Source organism: Lepisosteus platostomus, chromosome 28 (assembly GCF_059453375.1).
Source record: "Lepisosteus platostomus isolate fLepPlt1 chromosome 28, fLepPlt1.hap1, whole genome shotgun sequence".
NCBI lineage: Eukaryota > Metazoa > Chordata > Actinopteri > Semionotiformes > Lepisosteidae > Lepisosteus > Lepisosteus platostomus.
Genome location: NC_142638.1, coordinates 8,833,189 through 8,854,497, shown reverse-complemented (window position 1 = coordinate 8,854,497; position 21,309 = coordinate 8,833,189). Strand labels below are relative to the sequence as shown.

The 21,309-nt window shown below is 48.3% G+C and overlaps 1 protein-coding gene across 2 annotated transcripts in view; it reads right to left on the bottom strand.

Annotated features, from left to right (window-relative positions):
* itga3b (integrin, alpha 3b) overlaps window positions 1-19,934 on the bottom strand; it is a 42,166-nt gene extending 22,232 nt beyond the window's left edge. Inside the window, exons 1-2 of one of the 2 annotated variants that reach the window (XM_088623227.1) lie at window positions 19,638-19,934; window positions 19,307-19,471 (exon numbers count right to left, since the gene is read on the bottom strand). Coding sequence is in view for 1 of the 2 variants with exons in the window: in XM_088623226.1 (XP_088479352.1) it covers window positions 19,307-19,503 (197 nt within the window). In the remaining variant the exon portion in view is untranslated. Of the gene's footprint in view, window positions 1-19,306 lie in introns of both variants that reach the window. The other variant, XM_088623226.1, reaches the window with a different exon arrangement.
* Between the last annotated feature and the right edge of the window lie 1,375 nt (window positions 19,935-21,309).

The window sequence follows — 21,309 nt, the reverse complement described above, 5'->3', positions numbered from 1 at the left end:
TAGCTACAGCAGTTTTTAGATTCCAGAGGGGAGAAGCAGTGCACACCCTCATCACGTGATCTCTGAGCCCTCTCTTGTTCACCTGCTGCCCTTATCATCCTGGAACAAAAGGCATTCTCTTTGCCCTTTGATATGGTGCATATTATTGTGAATACGTTAATCTATGCATTGGCTGTTTTGTCTACCTTACTGGTTGTGGAGCCTCAGTCCTGTCCTCCATGTCGTGCCTGGGTTAGAGAGCCTAGCTCACCTCTGGGTGAAATGGAAGCTCACCTGTCCACCAGGGGGGGCTGGGGGCGGAGCTCAGGCCCCCTCACCTGGAGCTCATGGTGCAGCAGTGAGTCGTAGTCTGCTCTTGGCCAAGCGTTTGCACATTGTGCGAGTGTACCCTCCTCTAGTACGAAATGCCTTAAACGACTACAGTTTACTATTTTGTGGAATGTTTTCTCTTTTTGATCATATTTGTTCCCTACAAGAACACTTTGTCAAAATGATTTTTAAGACACCTTTTTTGCACCATCTTTTTGCGAGGCCTGTATTTGTAGGGCTTCTAGATATACAATCAGGTAGTTTAATCATGAGTTCTTCAGCTTCTTTGTGGTCTTTGACCACACAGAAGTGCAATTATATGCAAATGTCTAAAACAAAAGGCACATCTTCATGCACAGGGTTGTGGGAGAGTGGAACAAGCTACCCAGCCATGCTGTTGAAGCCAATAGCCTGGCTTCTTTCAGGAAATGGCTTTTTCAAATTCTTGGATCAATTAGCTACTAATTACCAAACAGGCTAGATGGGCTGAATGCCCTCTTCATTTTTCACCCTTTTAAGGACTGCAATAAAAAGGACAAATGAATGAATTATATTGCACACTGATGGCAGCGTGTAACAAGGACTCGTGCTCCTGAAGGTGAACATGAGCATTTGTAATTGTTCCGCAAGAGCACAGTTCAGGGTTCACAGCATGAATTTAATGGGATAATGGAACAATCAAGCCCCTCAACCAAGTGCATTCAGGTTTGTTGGATAAGCTAGACTTCTCTTCCAAAGCTTCCTGGGCACCCATACATCCAAGCCAGCGGTAGCTCGAGTGAATAAACCTAGTTAGGAGACAGGGTGCCCTGTGCTTATTCTGTAATGTGCCTTTCGTGACACGTGACCTCAAAGTGCTTTTCAATCCCGCACAGCGAAAGCTGTAGAAACACAGGAATCTGGAATGCAGAGGGCAGCAGGGCAGGCAGCCAGCTCACACCCTGGCTCTGCTTGGCACTCGGGCAGAGTGGGCAGCCACCCCCACCCCTCTGAGATTCTGCAGCTCCAGGGCCCTCATGTCCAGCATGGGGCAAGATAAAGGTGAGTCACCCCCCCCCCAATCAAAAAATCAAAACCTTATCAAAATGCTCAGGAACCGGACGTTGGTTTGATACCAAGAAACACCACCCTGGCAGCTTACTCACAGCTTACTCACTTCCTACGCCTCCCCCACAATCCCCCACCTGGTCCAGGATGCAGCTGGCAAAAAGAGCAAGGTCATCCTGAAATACTCCTTTTATTTTAGAGACCGCTCTGTGTGCCCGGAGTGGGACAGGCAGTGCTGTGATCGTCTTCAGTATCCTTGCTTTAACAATATAACCCCACCACCACCATCACACCCCCCAGCACAGCCAGCGTGCCAAAGTGCCTGGAGAGGAGTTTGAGTACTTCACTGGATCCGCAGTGCATCCAATAGGAGGAACATTCCTGGAATTTCTTTCCAGTTGCCTGTGGTTCCGTACAAAATTGGGCAAGAAAGCAATTTTACATGATGCGTTTTTCCCTTTTGCAACTGCAGGGGACACTGAGTTTCCTTGCTTTCTTAATGCAAACATGAGTTAAAATGATTTTCATTCCCAAGGGGCACCATCCCACAGCCCTTAAGATCAAGGGTTACAAACGAGAAGAGTTCGTCTAGCCTGTTTGGTAGAATTGATCCCAGGATCTCATCCAGCTGTTTCTTCAAAGCAACCAGGGTATCGACTTCAACAACGTGGCTGGGAAACCTGTTCCATGCTCCCACAACACTTTGTGTAAATAAGTAACTCCTTCTCTCAGTTTTAAAAGCACGTCAGCGTAGACTGGGGATGATCACTACATTTTACTTATAATCCAGCCCTGCAAGGCCCTTTGTAGAGCTTCCCCACAATGAATGAACAAGGCAAGTTGAAATATGTGGAAAGAGTCCTTTAATTTCAATAATATTAACCGGCTGGGAGTCCCCCTTCCATCTGCAGTGAAAGGGGAAATTGTCCTGTGTGGTTTATGTGAACAATGCATCAGTGACTCACCCACACCGAGACAGCTACATGGGAAATATAATCTACACACAAGCAGGTTGCCCCTTTCGAGTATAAAAGAATATAAAACACTTTCCTTTCTGCAAACAGTAACAGCTACACGTGGTAACAATGTTAGGCCTCACTTAAGCTCTGGCAAACAGACAGATCAGTCTTCCCTGCCAGAGCTCTCTCTGCGTGTGTGGCTTTCTGCTCAGAGACAGCTCAATACTGCTCAGTGAACAACAGCCACTAGGGAGGGATTGGAACAACGCGGATCACAGCTTCTGCAAAGCATCTCATTCATTCACCCTGATCAGTGAAGCCACAGATGTCGATAACTGGCTTTCAGCAACGTACCGGGGAGGAGAGCTTGCTGTGAAACTCCGCCGATACGGATTCTACAGGTGACAAAACAGCCCCAGCAGGTCTCAGCGGGCGGAGCAGTGGCTCTGTGGCTAAGGATCTGTGCCTGTGACTGGAAGGTTGCCGGTTCAAATCCCGCAGCTGGGCAAGGCCCTTAACCCCAACTGCTCAAGGGGCGCTGCACAATGTCTGACCCTGCGCTGTGACCCCCAGCTTCTCTCCCTGTCCGTGTGTCTCATGGAGAGCAAGCTGGGGTATGTGAAAAAAGATGAATTCCTAATGCAAGAAATTGTATAGGGCCAATAATACAACATTATTATTATTACACATTCAAAGACAGATCCTGCCTGCCACCATATTTCACACCCTACAGCCCCGATCTCCCTCCTCCTGTATTTCTTACTGTCGGAGAGAGGCACAGAGAGGGAAAGGACGTTGTTGTTTTCCCTGTCCATGCTTTAATGTCTGTGTTTTGCATTTGTTGAGCTTGTTTTTTTTTTCTTTATTGCCTAAGTGCTTAAAGCTTTGGAATGCATGCCAATAGAGCCTTTTAAATTTGAACTGGAATCCGAGAGGCTAGGCGCTCACTGGTCACAGTGCGTGTTCTCAGTGTTTGTGTGTTCTCTCACCTCCCCCGCAGAATATTTCACACTCAGGTCACAATGCCCGACTGAGAGGCAGAGCTGCAGAGAACCTCACAGCTCGTGCCGTCGAGGACGCGACAACGCGAAGCTGACCATCGTAGAGATTCATACGAACGGGAAACTAGAGCCGCCTTTTCACACAGAACGTTGTTTTCACAGAGCAATGTCAGGTTTCTGGAATCTGCTAATAAAGCTTTGCCAGGACTCAACAAATGAAGTTGCTGACGATGTCGGTTTTTAATTAATGCAATATATGTCATCACCTCCCACTTGTTCAACCACAACCTCAGAATCCCAGGTCATGGTATATCAACTAATTTCCGACATTCTTGGGGGAATGAAATCTAAAACCTTTTTACAGATTTTTGCCCAAAAGCAAAACGTAGCCCTCTTGTTTGTAACCACTTAATAAAAAAAAAATCTTATGTTTACTAACACAGAGAAAGGAAGTCTTATAATCTTCTATATTTTCTAGAATCTTCCTCTAGGCAGGAGGTCCTGTTTTAGCCGAACTGGAGCCTGGAAGCCCCTAGCACTCTAAGCCAGCTCAAAAGGAGCTCACATCCCAACACCAAGATCAGATTTGTATGATGCCCCCTACAGAAACTAGAAGGTCAACAGCCAATTATTTTCTAATGAGCTATTAAAAACCAATGGCAACCAGCACAGAAATCCAGCAATCTGGAAGGTCTCAACTGTAAGGTGAAGTCAGTAAGATGCAAATGATCAAATTCAGCCCCATCTGGAGGAAAATGACCGAAATGACATCAGGACTGGATCTGCTGTGCCTCGTTAGCACAAGACATTCTGTTCTCCCTCTCCGCTTGATAAGTATTCAACGGGAGGGAATTTACTTTCCCCCTCTCGTGGCATATAGAAATGGATCTGAAAGATGGATATTAAAAGAGAAGCTGCTAACGATGCAGTATGACACCAGCTGCCCACGGAGTAACAAGAGCTGCCCTAATGTGTCGAGGCTCCCAGTAGGTCAGTGTATCGCAGCAGCAGTCCCAGACACCAACAGATGAGCAGGGCTCAGTTTACCAGCCCTGCTGCTCACCGGCAAGAAAAAAACAAATAGGAAAAAAAAACCCTACGTGCATACTGTTGCCTTTCGTATTTCTTGCAAAATGTAAAAAGGGGCAAAGTTAATTAGAAAATCTCCCATTTCAGCCCACTGCTGCGTTTTTTTTTTTGCAATCTTAGGCATTTTATAAGGATTTCCTTGTGACTTAGGCAGGGAGATCATGGAATCAGCCAGGTGTTTCAGCTCAGGGTGGGCAGTGTGTATATAAAGAGGCTCCAACATGATCAGGCCGTGCCTGGCTCTTTTAAAAGGGATCAAGCTCAGTTCACTGCAGGGATCTTATTATACTGATATATTGGTCACCTGCAAAATTAATATGGAAAAATGAACGTCACAGAGCTGTAGAATTTGCAAACTGCTCTTCTAGTGCTGTGCTCCTCTAGGCACTGGAGCAGTGCTTTCTCCCAGAGACAGGCTGCCCCCGATCGCAGGGGATGAGCAACAGCCCTCCAGTGCCCTGTCCAGACCACGGCCACTGTGGCAGTACAGGCAGTAGCCCAGCCTCTACTTCCAACGCAGGTCTGCAGGACGGCCTTCCACTGCTAGCTGCTTCAAAACCTCCACCGCACCCGGCAGAACGGTAGCCAGATAGTCAGTCTCCTCGCAGCTCCGCCTCAGCTCTGCTGGAGCTCAGTTTTGTTTTAACTCTGAAAAGCTGGAGCTGCGAGGAGACTGGCTGTGCAGCAAGAACTGCACACACACATCGCTCAAACCCTCAGGCTCGGTTTGCTGGCTGCCTTCTGCGAGGATGAGAACTTCCAACAGGGGAGTTGTGGGCTGTCTGAACTGGCTGATAAGCTATTGCAGCTGCCCAGCTTGTTTAAATTATGAGCTACAAGCACACGGTAGCAAAGGAAGGTCCACAATCCTGCTCTGATTAACTACTATCTGCTGTAATAATCAGTTCTTTCTTCCCTGCCTCAAAGAGGGAATACGATGGGAACTGTTTTTCTTACAAGAACCCTTTGCTTCCAGGAGGCTCTTTTGAAGTTTTTCACCTTGTGATACACAGGTGATCTAAACAGGTGTTGCTCAGAAAAAAGGGGGGGGGAATAAAATGACAAAATGCTCAAATGCTTTCAGCACACAAAGAAAAGATTAAAGATAAAAATGCAGACTGACTGAAAATAAATGTCTTTACACTTTATCAGTATGAGGCTCTGTGTATCCATCCCCATGTTATTTTATTCACACAGCCTGGTCTCCCTCTGTATTTGTGTCCCTGGAGCACATCTGCAAAAGGAAACATGTTGCTTTTTCTCTGCTGTTAAAAAAAACACTGTTCTCTGCAGGTTATTTCCTGTGAACAAGGTCTATCTATGCTGCAATGTGGTTGATCACAGGCTCTGATCTGTTTGCTTGATCTCTTTTTCTGCTGGCTGTGTCACCGCTCACTGTAACAGAGCCACACTCCCAGCTGGAGGGCCACATGTGAATTAGTGACCAGCTATATCAGACCACCGCCAGCCTTTCGTCCCCGAGTCCAACTGCGTTTTCTTGCTTTCGACATTCTCTTCCCTTGCAAACGAATAGACTGGAGATGCCAGAATTCTGGCGTGTTGATCTCTCCCAGCACACTCTGCAGGTACTGCCCATCGTCAGCACAGGACTGCCTGAGCAAAGCGTCAGACGACCACACTATCTGGAAAAGCGTACTTAACGGTGCCAGGGATCTCGGACAGCGGACTCGATCAATCATCAGAAAGCTCCTCTTTCAGCAAAATTTACGGGGGAGCAGACAAAGACATTAGCTTTTGCAGCAGATTTGCGGACGGATCAAGCAGTCGAGCAATACATTAACAGGCCCATTAGACAGAAACTTCATCAAGGGACAAGGTTTTCCACTGGACGCGTCTCTGCGTTCTTTCTGCAGATAAATCACTTCCCGTCACGAAAGGCTGAGGGCCGTGGAGGTCTCCAGCAGATCCCTACCGCGTCTGATGAAATTCGGCAGAATTAGCTTTCATTCCATGGTGCGCACCCCCATCTTAGCAGTGTTCCCTCCTGTCGGGGGTGTGGGGGACCCCAGACCCCCCTGGGGAAGGGGAAACACATGGGCAGGGAAGCTCAGAGAGCTATCTACAACAACCCTCCCCTCCCCAGTTAAATTACTAAAGGTGTCGTCCTGACTGACTCGTCACCTAAGCGTTTAGCGCTGGAACAGGCTGAAAGATCTTCCTCGGCACGCAGCCCAGTGGGTCGTGGCGGAGGGCTGAAGGCTCAGGCCTTCGTTTCAAAACACGGTGGTTGTGTTCACGCCACAGGTGTGCTCACCTGGACAATCAACAATTCGCTAGGCCTAACGTCACATACTGAAAGGATTAGGGAGTGTAGTGAAAATCTGTCTTAACGCTCCTGGCCAGGGGACGGGGAGGCTGAGACCCCCCCAGCAGAGTGAGGGGTGACCCAAGGGGCATCTGCAGGCGGGGAGATGGGGTGGAGGAGGGATGCAGAAAGATGTATGCTAGCGAGAGAAGGGGAAAATGTGCTGTATCTAGAGTGTTTGGTCAGTGTTTACTGACAGCCAAGTCTGACTGAACCCGGCTGCTGTCATCCCTCAAACAGAAGGGTCCTCTTGCACACTCTGAGTAGTGCCATCAGTGCTCCGGGTCGGGTGAAGAAATAAAATAAAAAATAAAACTCTATTCCTGCCAGTATAGGGCAGTTCTTTGACCCTGGGGGGGACTTTGTGTGCCACCTGCACATGGTCAGTCCCTCTGCTGGAAAACAGTTTTATTAAATGCAAGCAGCCATCCATCTGTTAGCAGGTCTTTTAACTTAAGTTCTGTACGTGTATCAGTCTCAAGTCAAAGGGTTCTTGTCATTTCCAGAGCTGACATCTGTCAGAAACCACCCATTGATTTAGGAGGTCCTGCGGCCAACGGGCTGTCTGAAGAATTAGAAATAAGAGACGTGAGCGTGTGGGGAGGGGGGCTTGCGGTACTGGTATTTATGATGACAGCAATGGGACATACGTCTCACAATTCCACCCCCACCTTCCCAATTCAAAACCAGGGTCAGAAAAGCAGAATGAACAGTGAAGCACAAGAGCGCACAAGTGGAAACTGTGTGGGAGGCGCATTTAACGCAGGGAACCGGGGCCACTTCTTTACACAAAGGGTGGCGGGGGTGTGAAACAAGCTGCAAAGGAATAAAACCCTTCCCCCGTTTCAGACTGGGCTCAGATGAAATCAAAACTAACTCAGCTGGCAACTCTGCAAACGCGAGAAGCATCTACACACAAAAAAACCTCAATCAGCTACTAGGTTTTCTGACCAAGTTCTCCGTTTCAGCTGGGCTTCCATTTCGACCATCATCCAACAACACCCGTTTGAAATCAATGTAATGGCCTGACTTCTGAAATCAACTTCATACTGGTAGAGAATGAAAAGGGGGGTGCACACCCCCCCACACACACAAAAACAAATATACACAAGGCAGGCCGTCAACCATGCAACAGCAGATTGACCCGGCATCTCATTCATGTCTGGGGAAAAATGAAACCCTGGATTCTTTCAAGGAACAGCTGGATGAGACCCGGGGATCAATTAGCTACACCGAAAGGGCTAGCTGGGCTGAAGGGCCCCCCCTCTTGTTCGTTAACTCTCCGCAAATTTATATTTCTGATCGTGGTCCCGGAAAGCCCGCGCAGTGCTTGTAAAAGCTGACGCTCCCATTTCGGGCATCTTCCAGCAGATGAAACAGCAAACAAAATGAAAGCTTTCGCTTTCCTCTGCACACGGGAACCACACCTGACACCCCATCATAATGAGCAATAAATGGTAATTAGTCATCGTTTCATTTCTTATTCAGCTCTGTTCCTGCTGTTGGCTGCAGGCAGGTAGGCATGACTGGGGCAGGCAGGCAGGGAGAGAGAGAGAGAGACAGACACAGGACAGCAGAGGCTAGGCTGTTACCGACAGGAGATAACAGGCCTCTCCGTCTCTTGGCTCAGGTTCTAAGGAGACGGTGCAATGATCTTTGTCAGGTCTTTTACCACGGAAGTATGAAAGAGCTTGCTCAGGGGTCTGCAGCACCTGGGGGAGAGAGAGAGCGCACCAGGAATGTGCGGATCACCACAATACAAACGTCCTTCGTCCAACCAGTAGGCCCCTGCGCCCCAGGATGAGCTCGTCTTGCAAGGCTGGTAGAGAAGCAGCCTCCCGGAGCTGTGTTTATGCGCGCTGATACTAGCTATTATCTCCAGATCCATCCCGCTCTCAGCTCAGTGGCTTTGAAAGCTGAATTACAACGTGCTGCGATTATAAGATGGCAGGGTGATGAGAACGTTTTGGCCTACAGATACCACCTTGCAGCTAGAAATCGTTATTTATACATTTAGAAGTGTTAGACTGGTGAACTGCATCCCTCAGAAACCACGGACCACAGAAGAAGCTATTGCATTGTCTGACTGAAGTCTGCTCTCAGGCTGTAACAGAGGGGCTGCTATGAGCACAGAACCTTCACAAAACGAAGAAAAGGCTGCTCTCGCGCTCCTCCCTGCCCAGCAAGGCTCCGAATCTAGACAGCCCAGTGCTTGAATGACGCTGCCTTATTTTGTCACCTGAACTGTCCACAGGGAGGTAAAGAAATGGGATACAGTCTGGTGAGAAACTGCAAACAACAGAGCGACCAAGCCACCCTCCGTTATGAGCGTCTCATATCGCCGACGTGTGGCACTCCATCGTGATTCTGCTGTTCGGCTGTATCTATACCCTCTGGCAAGGCTGCCTACCTGGAGAAGGCGCCTCTCCATGTTAATTCCTCGCTGCTCCACGGGCAGGAGTCAGAGGTGGACGGAGGTGTCCCATTAGCGTCGCTCCCTGTGCCCCGTTATCGAACACCCTGGACAAGTAGAGGAGCTCGCGCCAATGCATTGGATCTTGGGTTCGACCAGGATGTGCTCTGGGTTCCACAACTGGTAGAGCAGCACTGGGGAGGAGGGGGGTGGGGGGGTCAGCTTTTTGACTGACGGCGGCTCCTGACACTTGTGGGGTACCCGCCGGCCGGCGTGCAGGGACATCAGTGATGGGCCGGCGTGCAGGGACATCAGTGATGGGCCGCCCTGTTTCCCTAGAGACGTTTGGCTGGAAGGCGCGGCGCGGCGCCCCCCCCCCACCCGAGCTGTCTGCCCCCCCGTCTCCGTGCGAGCGCCGGGCAGGCCACAAAGACACGACGGGGCGATTCCACACCAGGCGGGACCGAAACAGACTGACACAAAAACCGCTGCCGAAAAAAGCACAAAGTGCAAACTGCCGACAGCAGGGGTCATGTGGGGATTGAACAACAGGGCAGCGCCGCACAGTGGTGCAGTGGTTAGCACTGCTGCCTCACCCTGGGGTCAATCCCAGATCTGGGGTGCTCTCTGTGTTCTCCCCATGGGCTTCCTCCCACAGTACAAAGACCTACTGATGAGGTCTATGGACTGTGATCAGGCCTACTTAATTGGCTCCTGGGAGAACTGGCCCAGGTGTGAGTGAGCGTCTGCCCCGCGATGGACAGGGTGTACCCTTGCTTGCGGTCTTGTGCCCAACTGCTTGCCGGGACAGGCTCCGGCTACCCCCCAAAATCCTGAACTGAAAGAAACAATTAGGAAACTCATGGATAATAGGGCAGCTTCAGGCTGGGGGCAGAGAGGCAGAGGAAGAGGGAGGAAGGTGGAAAGATGTTTACTGAAAACCAGTGCGGTGGGGAGCTGCTCAGGCCGAGCCAGAGAAGGGCAGGCAAGAGTTCTCATTAATCACAGTGACATTCATTGACTACAGAGCACTGCCTAAAGCACAGAGTCACAGCCTTTCTACAGCACGGGGAGGTACAACTTAATTCACCAGCATAAATCAGATTTGAAGAGACAGTGGACACAGGCTGCTTTTTATATAGCGGAAGCAAGTACATTTCTGGATTTTGTTAATAGGCCTGTCCATTAGCAAGGAAATGCTGACTTCTTATGAAAATTACAAGAACTGGGTTTGGAAAATCTCTCGAGACTTAGTCTTATTCTGCTCTTTGCACTAAATCCAAATATTTTTTTCTTTCTTCGGAAACACAAATCTATCATCTGGAACACATTGACACTGGAGAAGTTTTGCTCCAGACTTCTCACTGCAGAAGAAAATAGGAAAACAAATCCTCATAGATCTGCATTTTGAAGTCCAAAAAGACCTTTTAGAGTGAAAGAAATTACGTTAATGATCTGACATCAATTCGTTTTCATTGGTAAATTAGCTACTATAGTGGCTGCTCAACAAATTCCCCTTGCGATGCTGTGATCAGGTTTTTGAAGATTCTGCTCAACGTGGGGATTAAAGATGCTCAATGAGTTTGCTTTCTTCGTACCCAAACTGAGTTGCGTTAATACTAATACTAGTAATAAAGGCAGATAACAACATGAGTAGATGGTGCAGACCTGTAACACGCATATATTGTAACTCCTGATGGAGTCTAAAGTGTCTGAGCCTTTTGCACACTAGTGAACACTAGTGAACGCTGCCCACACTGCAGATCCCTGAACTCACACTAGCTGCCAGCAGGCAGTGCTGAACTCTTCTTGACAGTTTCAGGGTGAATGGAGGCTGTTGCATTGATTATTCAGCCTTTCAGCACACGGGAGGGGGCAGCTCAAGGCTCCAGAGGGTCCGTTTGCTCTAGGAAATGCTAAGGTGATGCATCAGACAGGGAGGGGCCCATGACTACTCAGCCGGTTTCCGAAACCTTGTGGGGGTTTCTGCTCATTCCAGTTCTGTCCCAACCTGCAGGACTAAGTGAGCTGGGAAGAAGAAGACAGGCATTCCTGGGATTCCAGAGGGTCAGGGAGCTGAACTGGGAGAGTGTGGATCTCAGCGGAGCACTAAACCTTCCCTGAGCAAGGCAGCCCCTTGAGGGAGGAGGAGACTGATTAACAAACACTCCGTGTACATTAACACATCAATGGAGCGAGACCCAACCAGCCAGGAGAAAAGCACATTCCGAACATTTTTGGAGCAACTCGCAATTGCAAATTCCTCATCCCACCAAATCAGGTAAAAATGATCAAGTCTTTTAATAGTTAATCTAGTTAAAAGTAGTTGCTGCACTTTGGGCTCCTATGATATTTTAATGTTAGCTGTAATGGCCTTTTGCTATAACACTGTAGAATCAGAATAAATTGAACCACTGAATCACAGTAATCACAGTAAAATAGCATCTAAAGAGACACACAGTGTTAGAGAAATAAAAAGTAGCTGTGGCAAAGTATGCTTATGGTATAATCCTTGGAAAAGCTCCAAGCATTCCACACAAATGTACTGTGGTTAAATTACACCCCTTTTTCTGGGCAACCTCACAGTACTGCATGTGGGCCAACACAAAGGAGCCCGTCTACAACAGTAATAATGCTCTAGAAGAGAGAGCTATGCTCCTGACATTGTGCCCAATACACTACAGGGAGCTGAGGGTTAAGCCATGTAGCAGGACTTAAAACTAAACCACAGCAATTCCACCCCCTCCTCATGTATCTGTTACCTGAGATGATGTGTGGGGCAGTGACACGTGCACATTCATTCATCCAACGTGTAGCTTCATTTCTATAATGCCACAGCCCGTGTTCCTGCAAGACAAGCTCATCTTCTGCTCCTGTTGAGCTCCCTGCCTCCTCCTCCTCCTCCTCCATGCTCCCACCCCTGGGACCGGCTGGAGCAAGCACCAGCACCGCCGCTGACCTCGGCCGCCCCGAACGGCCCGTTTTCCCCCCCGAAGCCTGGTTCAGAGCACGCGGACCTGCACCACAGCCAGAAGCCCTTCGCTTTGATCTCACCCGAAAAAATGCGAATCATGTTTACCTGCCTCAGCAAGAGATGAATTCTAAAGCAAAAAAATTCAAGGATCCAATTACACACAGTACCCTAAAAGCTCCAACTACATATACACAGTTTATTTCTGCTCGGCGCTGATGGACAGAGGCCTGGGGAGGCCGAGTCACGGAGTCGTTTTCTGACTCAGCCACAGTTCCCAGGCTCCCTCCTTGACCACTATCCCACAAGCGGCAAGCACCAGGCTGTCCCGTCTCCCTCCACCCCCCCCGCTGCCGGGTCTGGGAACAGCCCGAGGGCCTGCTGCCAGCTCCTCTCATCTGCTCAGGCTGGCAGACGCTGGACTCGAACACAGTGCGTTTCCCCGCCTCGCCCCCTCTGCCCACTTCCAGACAGAGAGCCCCCAAGCCTCCTCTGGTCCTTCACCACCGCCAGAGGACAATGGGACTGAGGGAAGAGACAGATCCTGTCTGCCTGGAAGGAGACAATCCCTGTGGCTGAAGACTACAGCAAACGCTTACACTATGAGCCTCACTTCAACATGCAGAGGAACTGCTATGCTATTTTTATATTTCGGGGTTACAAAGAATCAGCACTGATGAGCGCATTTCAAACCCCAATGGAGGTAAAATGTACCCAGTAACATGTGAAACCTCCCATTTACATCACAAAATAGACTATTTCCAGGTATGCGCAACATCATGTTCTGCGATTTAGAACCACAACAAAACTTCTGGTGATGTGATGCGGCTCTATAAACACTGTAAACAAGCAGGCTTGTGAATACATCTTTTAATCCAACAGAAATATTGCTCTTGACTTTGAGATGGTTTTGCCAACAAATACCACTTTCTTGTTAACTCAGCATGCAGATCGTGCTGGAATATTTCTGCAGTGAAATGTCTGCTGTACAACCTGCACTTATTCGCTCGTACATCACATTAGGCATTACAGGGACTAGTGAGCAGGAAGGGCTGCATCACGTCGCAATCCATGGGACCCCAAATTTGAGTTTGCGACAACTGGGCGACCTACAGCCCTTCCCAGATTTGACCTGACTGATCATTTCCGTCCCCCCACCAGCCTTTTCTCAGTTTTAAATGCACTTCCACCTGCTTCCAGGGCAGCTTGGTGTGTCCCCCTCCCCCAAACCCGCCACTCGTTTTAACTCCGAGACCGTTGTGACTTCGCGTTTTTGCTGACCAGTGACTGCATCCCCCACCCCCCCCAACCCACCTCGAAACTGCCAGCCCCCACGCCGGACGAGATCCAGTTGTTGATTTCCAATTTGCTTTCTGTGGAAGAGCTGCAGAGGCCCCCTCACACAGGACGAGACAGTGCAGGAATGCTGAGCTTGACCAGACTGAACGGGCACGCGAGCGCACTACTGTAGGCCCGCGCCTGCCTGTCTGCTCCAGGGCCGAGGGACTCTGTGCGGGACACTGCTCAAAAGATTTAAAATGAGTGAACTGTAGAGTCTCTCCCCTTTAATTAAACCACCAAGGGGCTTTTGGTTTTACAGAAAATAACAAGAGTTATGGTCTTGATTCCTCATTCATTTTTATGAAGTTATTTGATCATGCCCACAATGCTTTTCATGTGACAAAGATACCCTTCGTCTTCTCAACAGGACTGTTTCTTTCACCTGTCCAAATGCTGAGCTGTATCTAAAATCACTTGAAAATGTTTCTCTATGGGACTGCCCTCAAACCCCTGCCCCCCTGACTACCGCCCTGCAGAAGCAAATAGGAAACAAACGGAACGACAGTGGCTACTGCGCGGTTCTGAAAAAATCTGGAACCAAACGGAGTTGAGCGTTTCTACAATCACCGCGTGGACCACTTAATGAAAATGGGCTTGTACTATTTACAAGAACAAATTCAGCAGTAATAAAAATGAAAGATTTACGACAGGGATTCATTAATGTCGGGAAAAGAAGTCAACTGCAAAGCTCCAAGCGCAGGGGCCTGTTGCCTGGAGGGGTGGGAGACTTTCATGTACAACTGCAGTGCCTATTTATTCTCCAGCTCTCACAGCACATCTGCCAAGAGCACTGTCTCACAGACACAACAGCCTGACCGCAATAAAGAGGAGGCAGGCTTCCCTTTGAAGGCATAAGACAAACATTTGCTTTGCTTTCAGTGCAGTCGTTTTTTTTTTGTTAATTTCTTTGCACAAAAAAAAAAAGGAAATTTGTGTTTTAATTTGTTTTGGTACATCATGCAGGAGCTCACCGGGATTTGAAGTTGTTTCTCTTATTCCACACTGGATTAAAGCTATTAATCAACAGATGATATTTTTCTATAGATAAGGCTTTGACGAAACCTGTTTAGGGAAAGACCACTGATTAAAACATGAAAAAAATTAAAGTGTGTTTGTACAATATCACTCAAGTCCTCCTGTTTTCCTCCCGAGCTCCTGTTTAGATTATAATTATGCTTCACTTAATCATACTCATTCCTGCAGGCCCTCCTCCCTCAGCTCGTGCAGATTCATGGAGCAGGAGCTGGTCAGTTCTCCTTCGGCGGTGCAGAACGCGAGCTTATCTGTTGCATTAAACAGACATGTTGAGCTATTCATAACCTAACACAATCAGCAAGGAATCATGAAACACCTGATGGGATTTCCAAAACCTCTACAAAGCACAGATGCATTTATTATACCCCCATTTGATTAATGTCTCCTTGCAAGCATTTTACCAACGTAGCCACTACTAGTGCTTGTATTCATATCAACTATATCACACTAGTGTTACCTCTTACTAAGCTGTAAAGATATACAACTTTACAATAATGATAAATTATCCCTCAGGAAAGGTTCCACAGAACTTGAATTAACAGCTTTTACACTGATGCGCTGTAGTGTCTATACCAGCCCAATCACTTCAATTATGTTTGACCTGCCCTCATCACTGCTGAATATCTATAGATGCTTTATTGACATTCAATATGCCCACAACCGATGATAAATTGATGATTAGTATGGTATCCCTTAAACCTGCATTCATACAACAATCTTAAGCACAGCCTCATTTTCTAAAGTACCTTTCAAGGTGAATCAGATCAAAGCTCTGCACAGAGAAACACTGGGAAATGAAGAGGATATTCAGATCTTTCTCATGCCGGACGTGAAAGCACCTTTCTGGATGCAGAATAACAAAAGCTGTTGTCAGCTACACAATTCTCTATAAAAAGCTCACTTCCTGAGACGCTCCTGGAATAAATTACACCAAACTGAACCCACGTTTAACAAGGTTAATTGTACAACAAGGGATTCAATGTAAAAAACTGAGATATAGGAAATGATTTTTTTTTTGCCTCTATGCATAAGGCCTTGAGATGAAAGCGCTGCACAAAGCAGGCAGCGAGGCAGATGTGCTGCACCCAGCTGCTGATTCACCGCTGCCCAGCTGCCTGGTCCCAGCCAGAACGCCAGGAAAAGTCACTGTTGCTACCCACAGACCCCTGCCTCCCTCCACAGGTTTCCATGGAGTTTCATTAGCATCTCCTGCCTCCGCAGGATATCCAAAGGGCAGGGAAAACCTGGAACCTGGAAATCAGGGGGTCTTGAAAGTTAAGTTAGCTGAAAGCCTTAAGAGTACCCCTAACCCCCCCCGTCTCAAAACCATTGACTGGCAAGTCAAGAAACGGGACTTTTTGAAGACCATGCTGACAACCCCCCCCTCCCCAAGCTACTTCAAACCTTACGCCCAGCAGAGTGGAGAGATTTAACACACCTTTACCAATGCAGCTCTCTCCCAGCCACACAGGAGGAAGGTCTGGGAGGCGCTAAGCCCGATGTATAAAGGAAACTTCGGTGGCTACTGCTGCTGAAGCCACCGACAACCCAAGATAAAATGACACAAGGCCAAGTTCAGTATCGCACATTGCTTTGCTCATCAGTGGAGTTATGTCTCTGGCATGTAGATCACAATCGGGGCTTAAAATAAAAAAAAAACTTCAGAATTTTGCAAAGACGTGTAATGAATGGAAGTTTACAAATATGGCTCAAGAATACATGATCATACCTGTTTTTAAGTCTTCTAATCTTCGTACTGTATGACTCACAAAACTTTTTCTGATCCAGGGCTTCGAAAAGTGACTGCTCCAGGACACAATTATGCTGCAGTCGAGCCCTTAAATATTTAAGGGATAATTAGCAGGATCAATGTAGTAATGAAGGAGGCGGTTGCCGTGTGTCACAATGAAGCCGATTAGACAGTGCCACAGTTGGAACAGCCCTGATCTGATTTGTTTGTTCAGAATCAGTGATTCTGCTCTAGTCGCAGCTCATGGGAAAGGCCAAGAATTTCTCCAGATGCGCAGTACAGCAAACTTAATCGGCACTACTGCACCAAATCCAAGGACTGGCATTTTCTTGTTACCATATTCGAACATCGGCCTAATGCAAGAAATACAGAAGAAACTTTTCACTTTTTACCCTAATTACCAAAGGCTTTAGTGAAGTTTACAACAGGGGTCTACAAAGCTCCTGAGAGAAAGAGGAACAATCTTTAGAACATAAGAAAGGTAACAGACAAGGGGAGGCTATTCAGCCCATTTGCATGTTAGTATCTGACTGATCCACGTATCTCACCCAGCTATTTCCATAAACCAAGGGAAAACCACATGGCTGGGTAGCTTGTTCCACATTCCTGTAATCTTAAATCAAAGATCTGCTCTTTGGGGGTTCTGAAATGAAGCAGGTTTTCTACATCTCTTTGAGTGACAGAACAGCTCTTCACCCGAGAGAAGTCGTAAATGTATAAAATGAAGGTTCACCTGGACCTGTGTGTCCCTCCTCCATAGCCTTAAGTGGAGATGATTTAAAGGCAGACAGAAGCCCAGGGTTCCAGCACTACGGATTTGGGAAGCCCGGTCTTAGGCACACAGGAAAATCCTAAACGGATCAGACTGCCCGGCAAGAGCATGCAATACCAAAGGCCATGTCACCACAGCGACAATTTCATAAGCATGAAGTTCACAGGAAAAATACCAAGGCAGATAGCCCAGTTTTCTGAAATCTACAGTATATACTGGATCCCACTGGGGTCAGCGCCAAGCAGGTCATGCTAAATGAGCTAGAATTACCACTGCTGCTATTTATTATTATTGCTCTCAGAACAGACGGCTTTGTGACACCGGGATCACCAGTCCTGATCCTGGCCAGCCGGGCCTGGAGAGACCTGGTTCCGATCACGACTGGATTGATTGGACTGGATTCACCGCTGCTCCCAGCTTGAAAAGGACCCGGAAAACTTTGAAGGTTGCCCCTGGATTGGGGGACCCCCTGATCTAAAGTGGAGGTACAAAGTGGAGGTAACCCCTCTGGGTTGCAGAGAAAATAGGGGGAAAAAAAAGCATGATCATTTCCCAGCCTAGAGCACACTTTAGAAATTAAGAAAATTCTTTGTTTTGCAATGCACAAAGTGGATAAGATTGTGCATTGGGAAATCACAAAGTATATATGCCTTCTTGTTTAACAATCGGGAGCAATTCTTCAGTCAGGCAGGCACCCTGGCATATCTCACCTGAGCACTTCAATTCTGAAGTAGAGATGTGGAGAACGGGTTAATGACTGACTAAACCTGGGGCCTGCTCAGGACTTCCATATGGCCCACATCAGTGCCAGAAATACCGCACTCTGGGATTTCACAAACATTCTTTCCCAAAGTCACAAATCGGATCCCAGAATTCCCACACCTGCCAGAACCAGAACAGCTTCTGGTCCTGCTGGCGGAGGAAACTCAGCAGGGCTGCAGCCCAGTGTGTGGTCACTGTCCCAGCCCGAGGAACAGCGAGCCCGTCTCACACTAGTCTTGTATGCGATGTCTGCAAAAGACCGATACTAGGTTGTTACTGTACATGTTGTGTTAACTGCGCTGTAATTCCCCAGCCACGCCGATAAAGACCCTTCAAACTGAATGAAACAACGAGGAGAGCAGGCTTTGCCCAGAACGACAGCTGCGAGTGACTATTCACAACGTGGCTCGTCACACTATGGGCCGCTTGATTAAAAGGCCTGACCGCCACGAGTCTTCGGCAGCTCCTGTCTGTCCCAGCTCCGCTGTGCCCCTGTACCGGGGTGGAGTCCCATGGCCAGGGACCCCCTTCAGCTGAAGACACCTCTCCGGGTTCACCTGACAGCCCCGTGATTACTGGCCACAGTCTGGAAACAGACACTGCACAACCTTCAGGGGTTTCTAATGGTCACCAACCCGTCGGTCTGCCTACTGCCATTTCCCTTTGGAGTGAAGCTGGCTAGCTATAGGGGACAGTGGGGGCAAGAGGGGGGCAGTAAGAGAGGAGGAGAGGGGCAGAGAGCGCAGGAATTATATTTAAGGCGGTGAAATATAAATTCAGGTGCATACTGTATGAATCTACTGACCGGAGACCTCCTGTAAAGACGAGACTTCACAGTTTTTGAAAGTAAACCGCAGGACGCGTTTAGTGCTTGTGTTTAGCCGTGACTCTGCAACTTCAGTCCCTGCATATTTTTAAAAAAAGAGTGATCGCTGGGGTGGAAAGGCAGCTCTGAATCACCTTCCAACGAACGAGCAGGAATCCGCGTCCCCGTACTAAGCACAGTGTTGATCTGTAAATGTGTGAGGTTATTACGGATTGTGGAAGGATACTGCAGCTCACACAGTGACAGGCTCACACACCAGGTGCTGAAGCCCCATTTAATTTCCGTCCTGAAGTCTAAAACAAGCAGGTGTCTGCTATCGTGAATTTATAGTGACGACGGAAAAACAAAGTGGTTTGATGTTTGCGACAGGGGCAACAACTTTATCACCCACATGACAGACTGTCGGTTTTTAGTTCCTTAAACAAACAGATCTCGGCGCCCTTTTTTTTTCCTTCAAGGGGTATAAACTGAACTATTAACTGCTTGCAAAAGTTTGAACCAAACTACCGAGGTCTGAAACCTCTCGGGAGATTTCTCGAAAAAGCACGGTGCCCGCAGGAGCAGTTTAATCCGCGCCGGTTTGAGCAGACTTTTAACGTCGCTTCTCGGGCTCCTATCAGTTTGAGAACTGCAAGGAGCCCGGTGTGGTCTGTCCCCCCGTCCCTCTTGAAAAGCTTGATAAGAAAGAGACTGGACCGTACTCACAGGTATCTCTGCTCTCCGGCTGTCTGTCTGTGCAGCGCCACGGAGAAGCCGAAGAAGCTGCCGTTGGTCTTGCCCTCTTTGATGACCGGGAAGCGCAGATCTAAATTGTATCCCCCACAGGTCCGAGCCGCGCAGAAGAAGGCGAGCACCAAAACGCCGAGGTCCCTGGGGAACAAGTGTAATTGACTAGAAGCCATGTTTTCACTCCCTAGCTCCTGCGGCCGCCCCGGGTCCCACTTGCCAGCGAGAGCAACGAAAAAGATTTTTTTTCCCCCTCAGCTCTTGAGGAAGGAGGGGGGGGGGAGAGAAAAACTCGGAGGGCGCTTCAGACCTGTTCCCTGCTTTCCAAGCACCGCAGCAACGCGACACCTTCCTCTAGGGTTTTGCGTGAACTCGCTCGCTGGTTAGATCGCCCTCTCCTCTCCTCCCCTCTCTCTCTCTCTCTCCGTCTCTCCACACCCCTTTGCACAACATGCGCTGAATAAAACCGACTTTCCAACATAGATAATAGCCTTTTCTTCCGGGAGCAGAGGCACCGAGATGATTCGGAGTTCTGAGGCGAAATGGAGCCGCCGCCGCCGCCACCTTGCACGAAAGGGCCTGGAGTCTGAGCACTTGACGTGATTAGTTTTGCCAACGCTACAGCTCAAAGCGTACTCACACACACACACACGAGGGGCAGAGGCAATTTCTGTCGCCTGCTTTCTCCGGCGGTTTAAATTAATAACGCAGGCTGAAAAAAATACACAGCAGCGAACTTCGGAGAGGTAGAATAAATCAATTCACGGGCTCAGAGATCTGCTCTGGGGGAACTTACTTATAGTGTATGTGTTGTTTTTTTTCTCGAAAATCAATACATGTCCCCGTCAAACCTAAGGCACAGCCCATTTACAGGAACCCTCATGTTGCAGTTCAGTGACCTGATAAAGGGATACCTGGGACCGGGAAACCACTGTCCTAAGCATCGCACTCTCTTTATACAGTGTTATATTAGGCGTCAGTGCTGAATTCAGATTGTTTCAGTCCCCCAGTCCTGGAGATGAACATGCTGATGGCAGGACTGGAACCCGAGACAGCATGAATGAATATAACCGTCTGAGCGCTGAGAGATGGCTTTCGGAACGATGCTCACGGGTCCCGCTGTCTCAGAGGCTGTCTGTACCAGACCTGCTCTTAAACCTGTTGCCTCAGAGGCCGCTAGGTCTTTCTGTGACCTGTCTGGGAGCACAGACAACAATTCACAAAACGCAGTGCACAGAGACGCCCCCGTTTTAACCCCCGTGTGTGTCAGACACCCAGAGCAAACATAAACCAGGAGCTCGTCCTAGTCTCGGGAGTGTCGAGTGAAGTCAGACACACAATTCCCACCTGGAAGAAACTCGGCTCCATCCCGGAGTTACGCCATTCTTGTTGTCCGTGCGTACTGGAGCAGAGAAGGGTCAATCATTCAGAAACACCTAAGCAGCCTCTTAATTTGGGACACAATAATAATAATAAACTTTATTTTATATAGCACCTTTAAAGGTGGCTTCTCAAAGCGCTTTACAGGATGACAATAATAAATAAGAAGATTTCACAAGATAAGACACAATTACAATTACAACAATAACAATAGAGGAGACTGTAGAAGGTGGTATTAAGAAGAGCAGAGGGGTGAAGAATGGAACCAGTTCAGTCAAGGCTTTTCTGAAGAAGAAGGTTTTGAGTCTGGATTTGAAGGAGTTTAGAGAAGGTGAATCTCGGATATCCTTGGGCAAAGAGTTCCAGAGCTTGGGGGCAGAACAGGAGCAGGCCCTGTCACCCATACAATGTAGACGGGCTGGGGGGACAGTAAGGAGGGCAAAATTTGAAGAGCGGCGGTTGCGAGGTGGGGAGTAGGGCGATAAAAGTTCAGACAGGTATTGAGGTGCCAAGCCATGTAAAGCCTTATAGGTGAGCATGAGGATTTTAAAGTCTGCACGGAATTTGACAAACCCATCACTTTCAGAACGTTACAGTGCCAC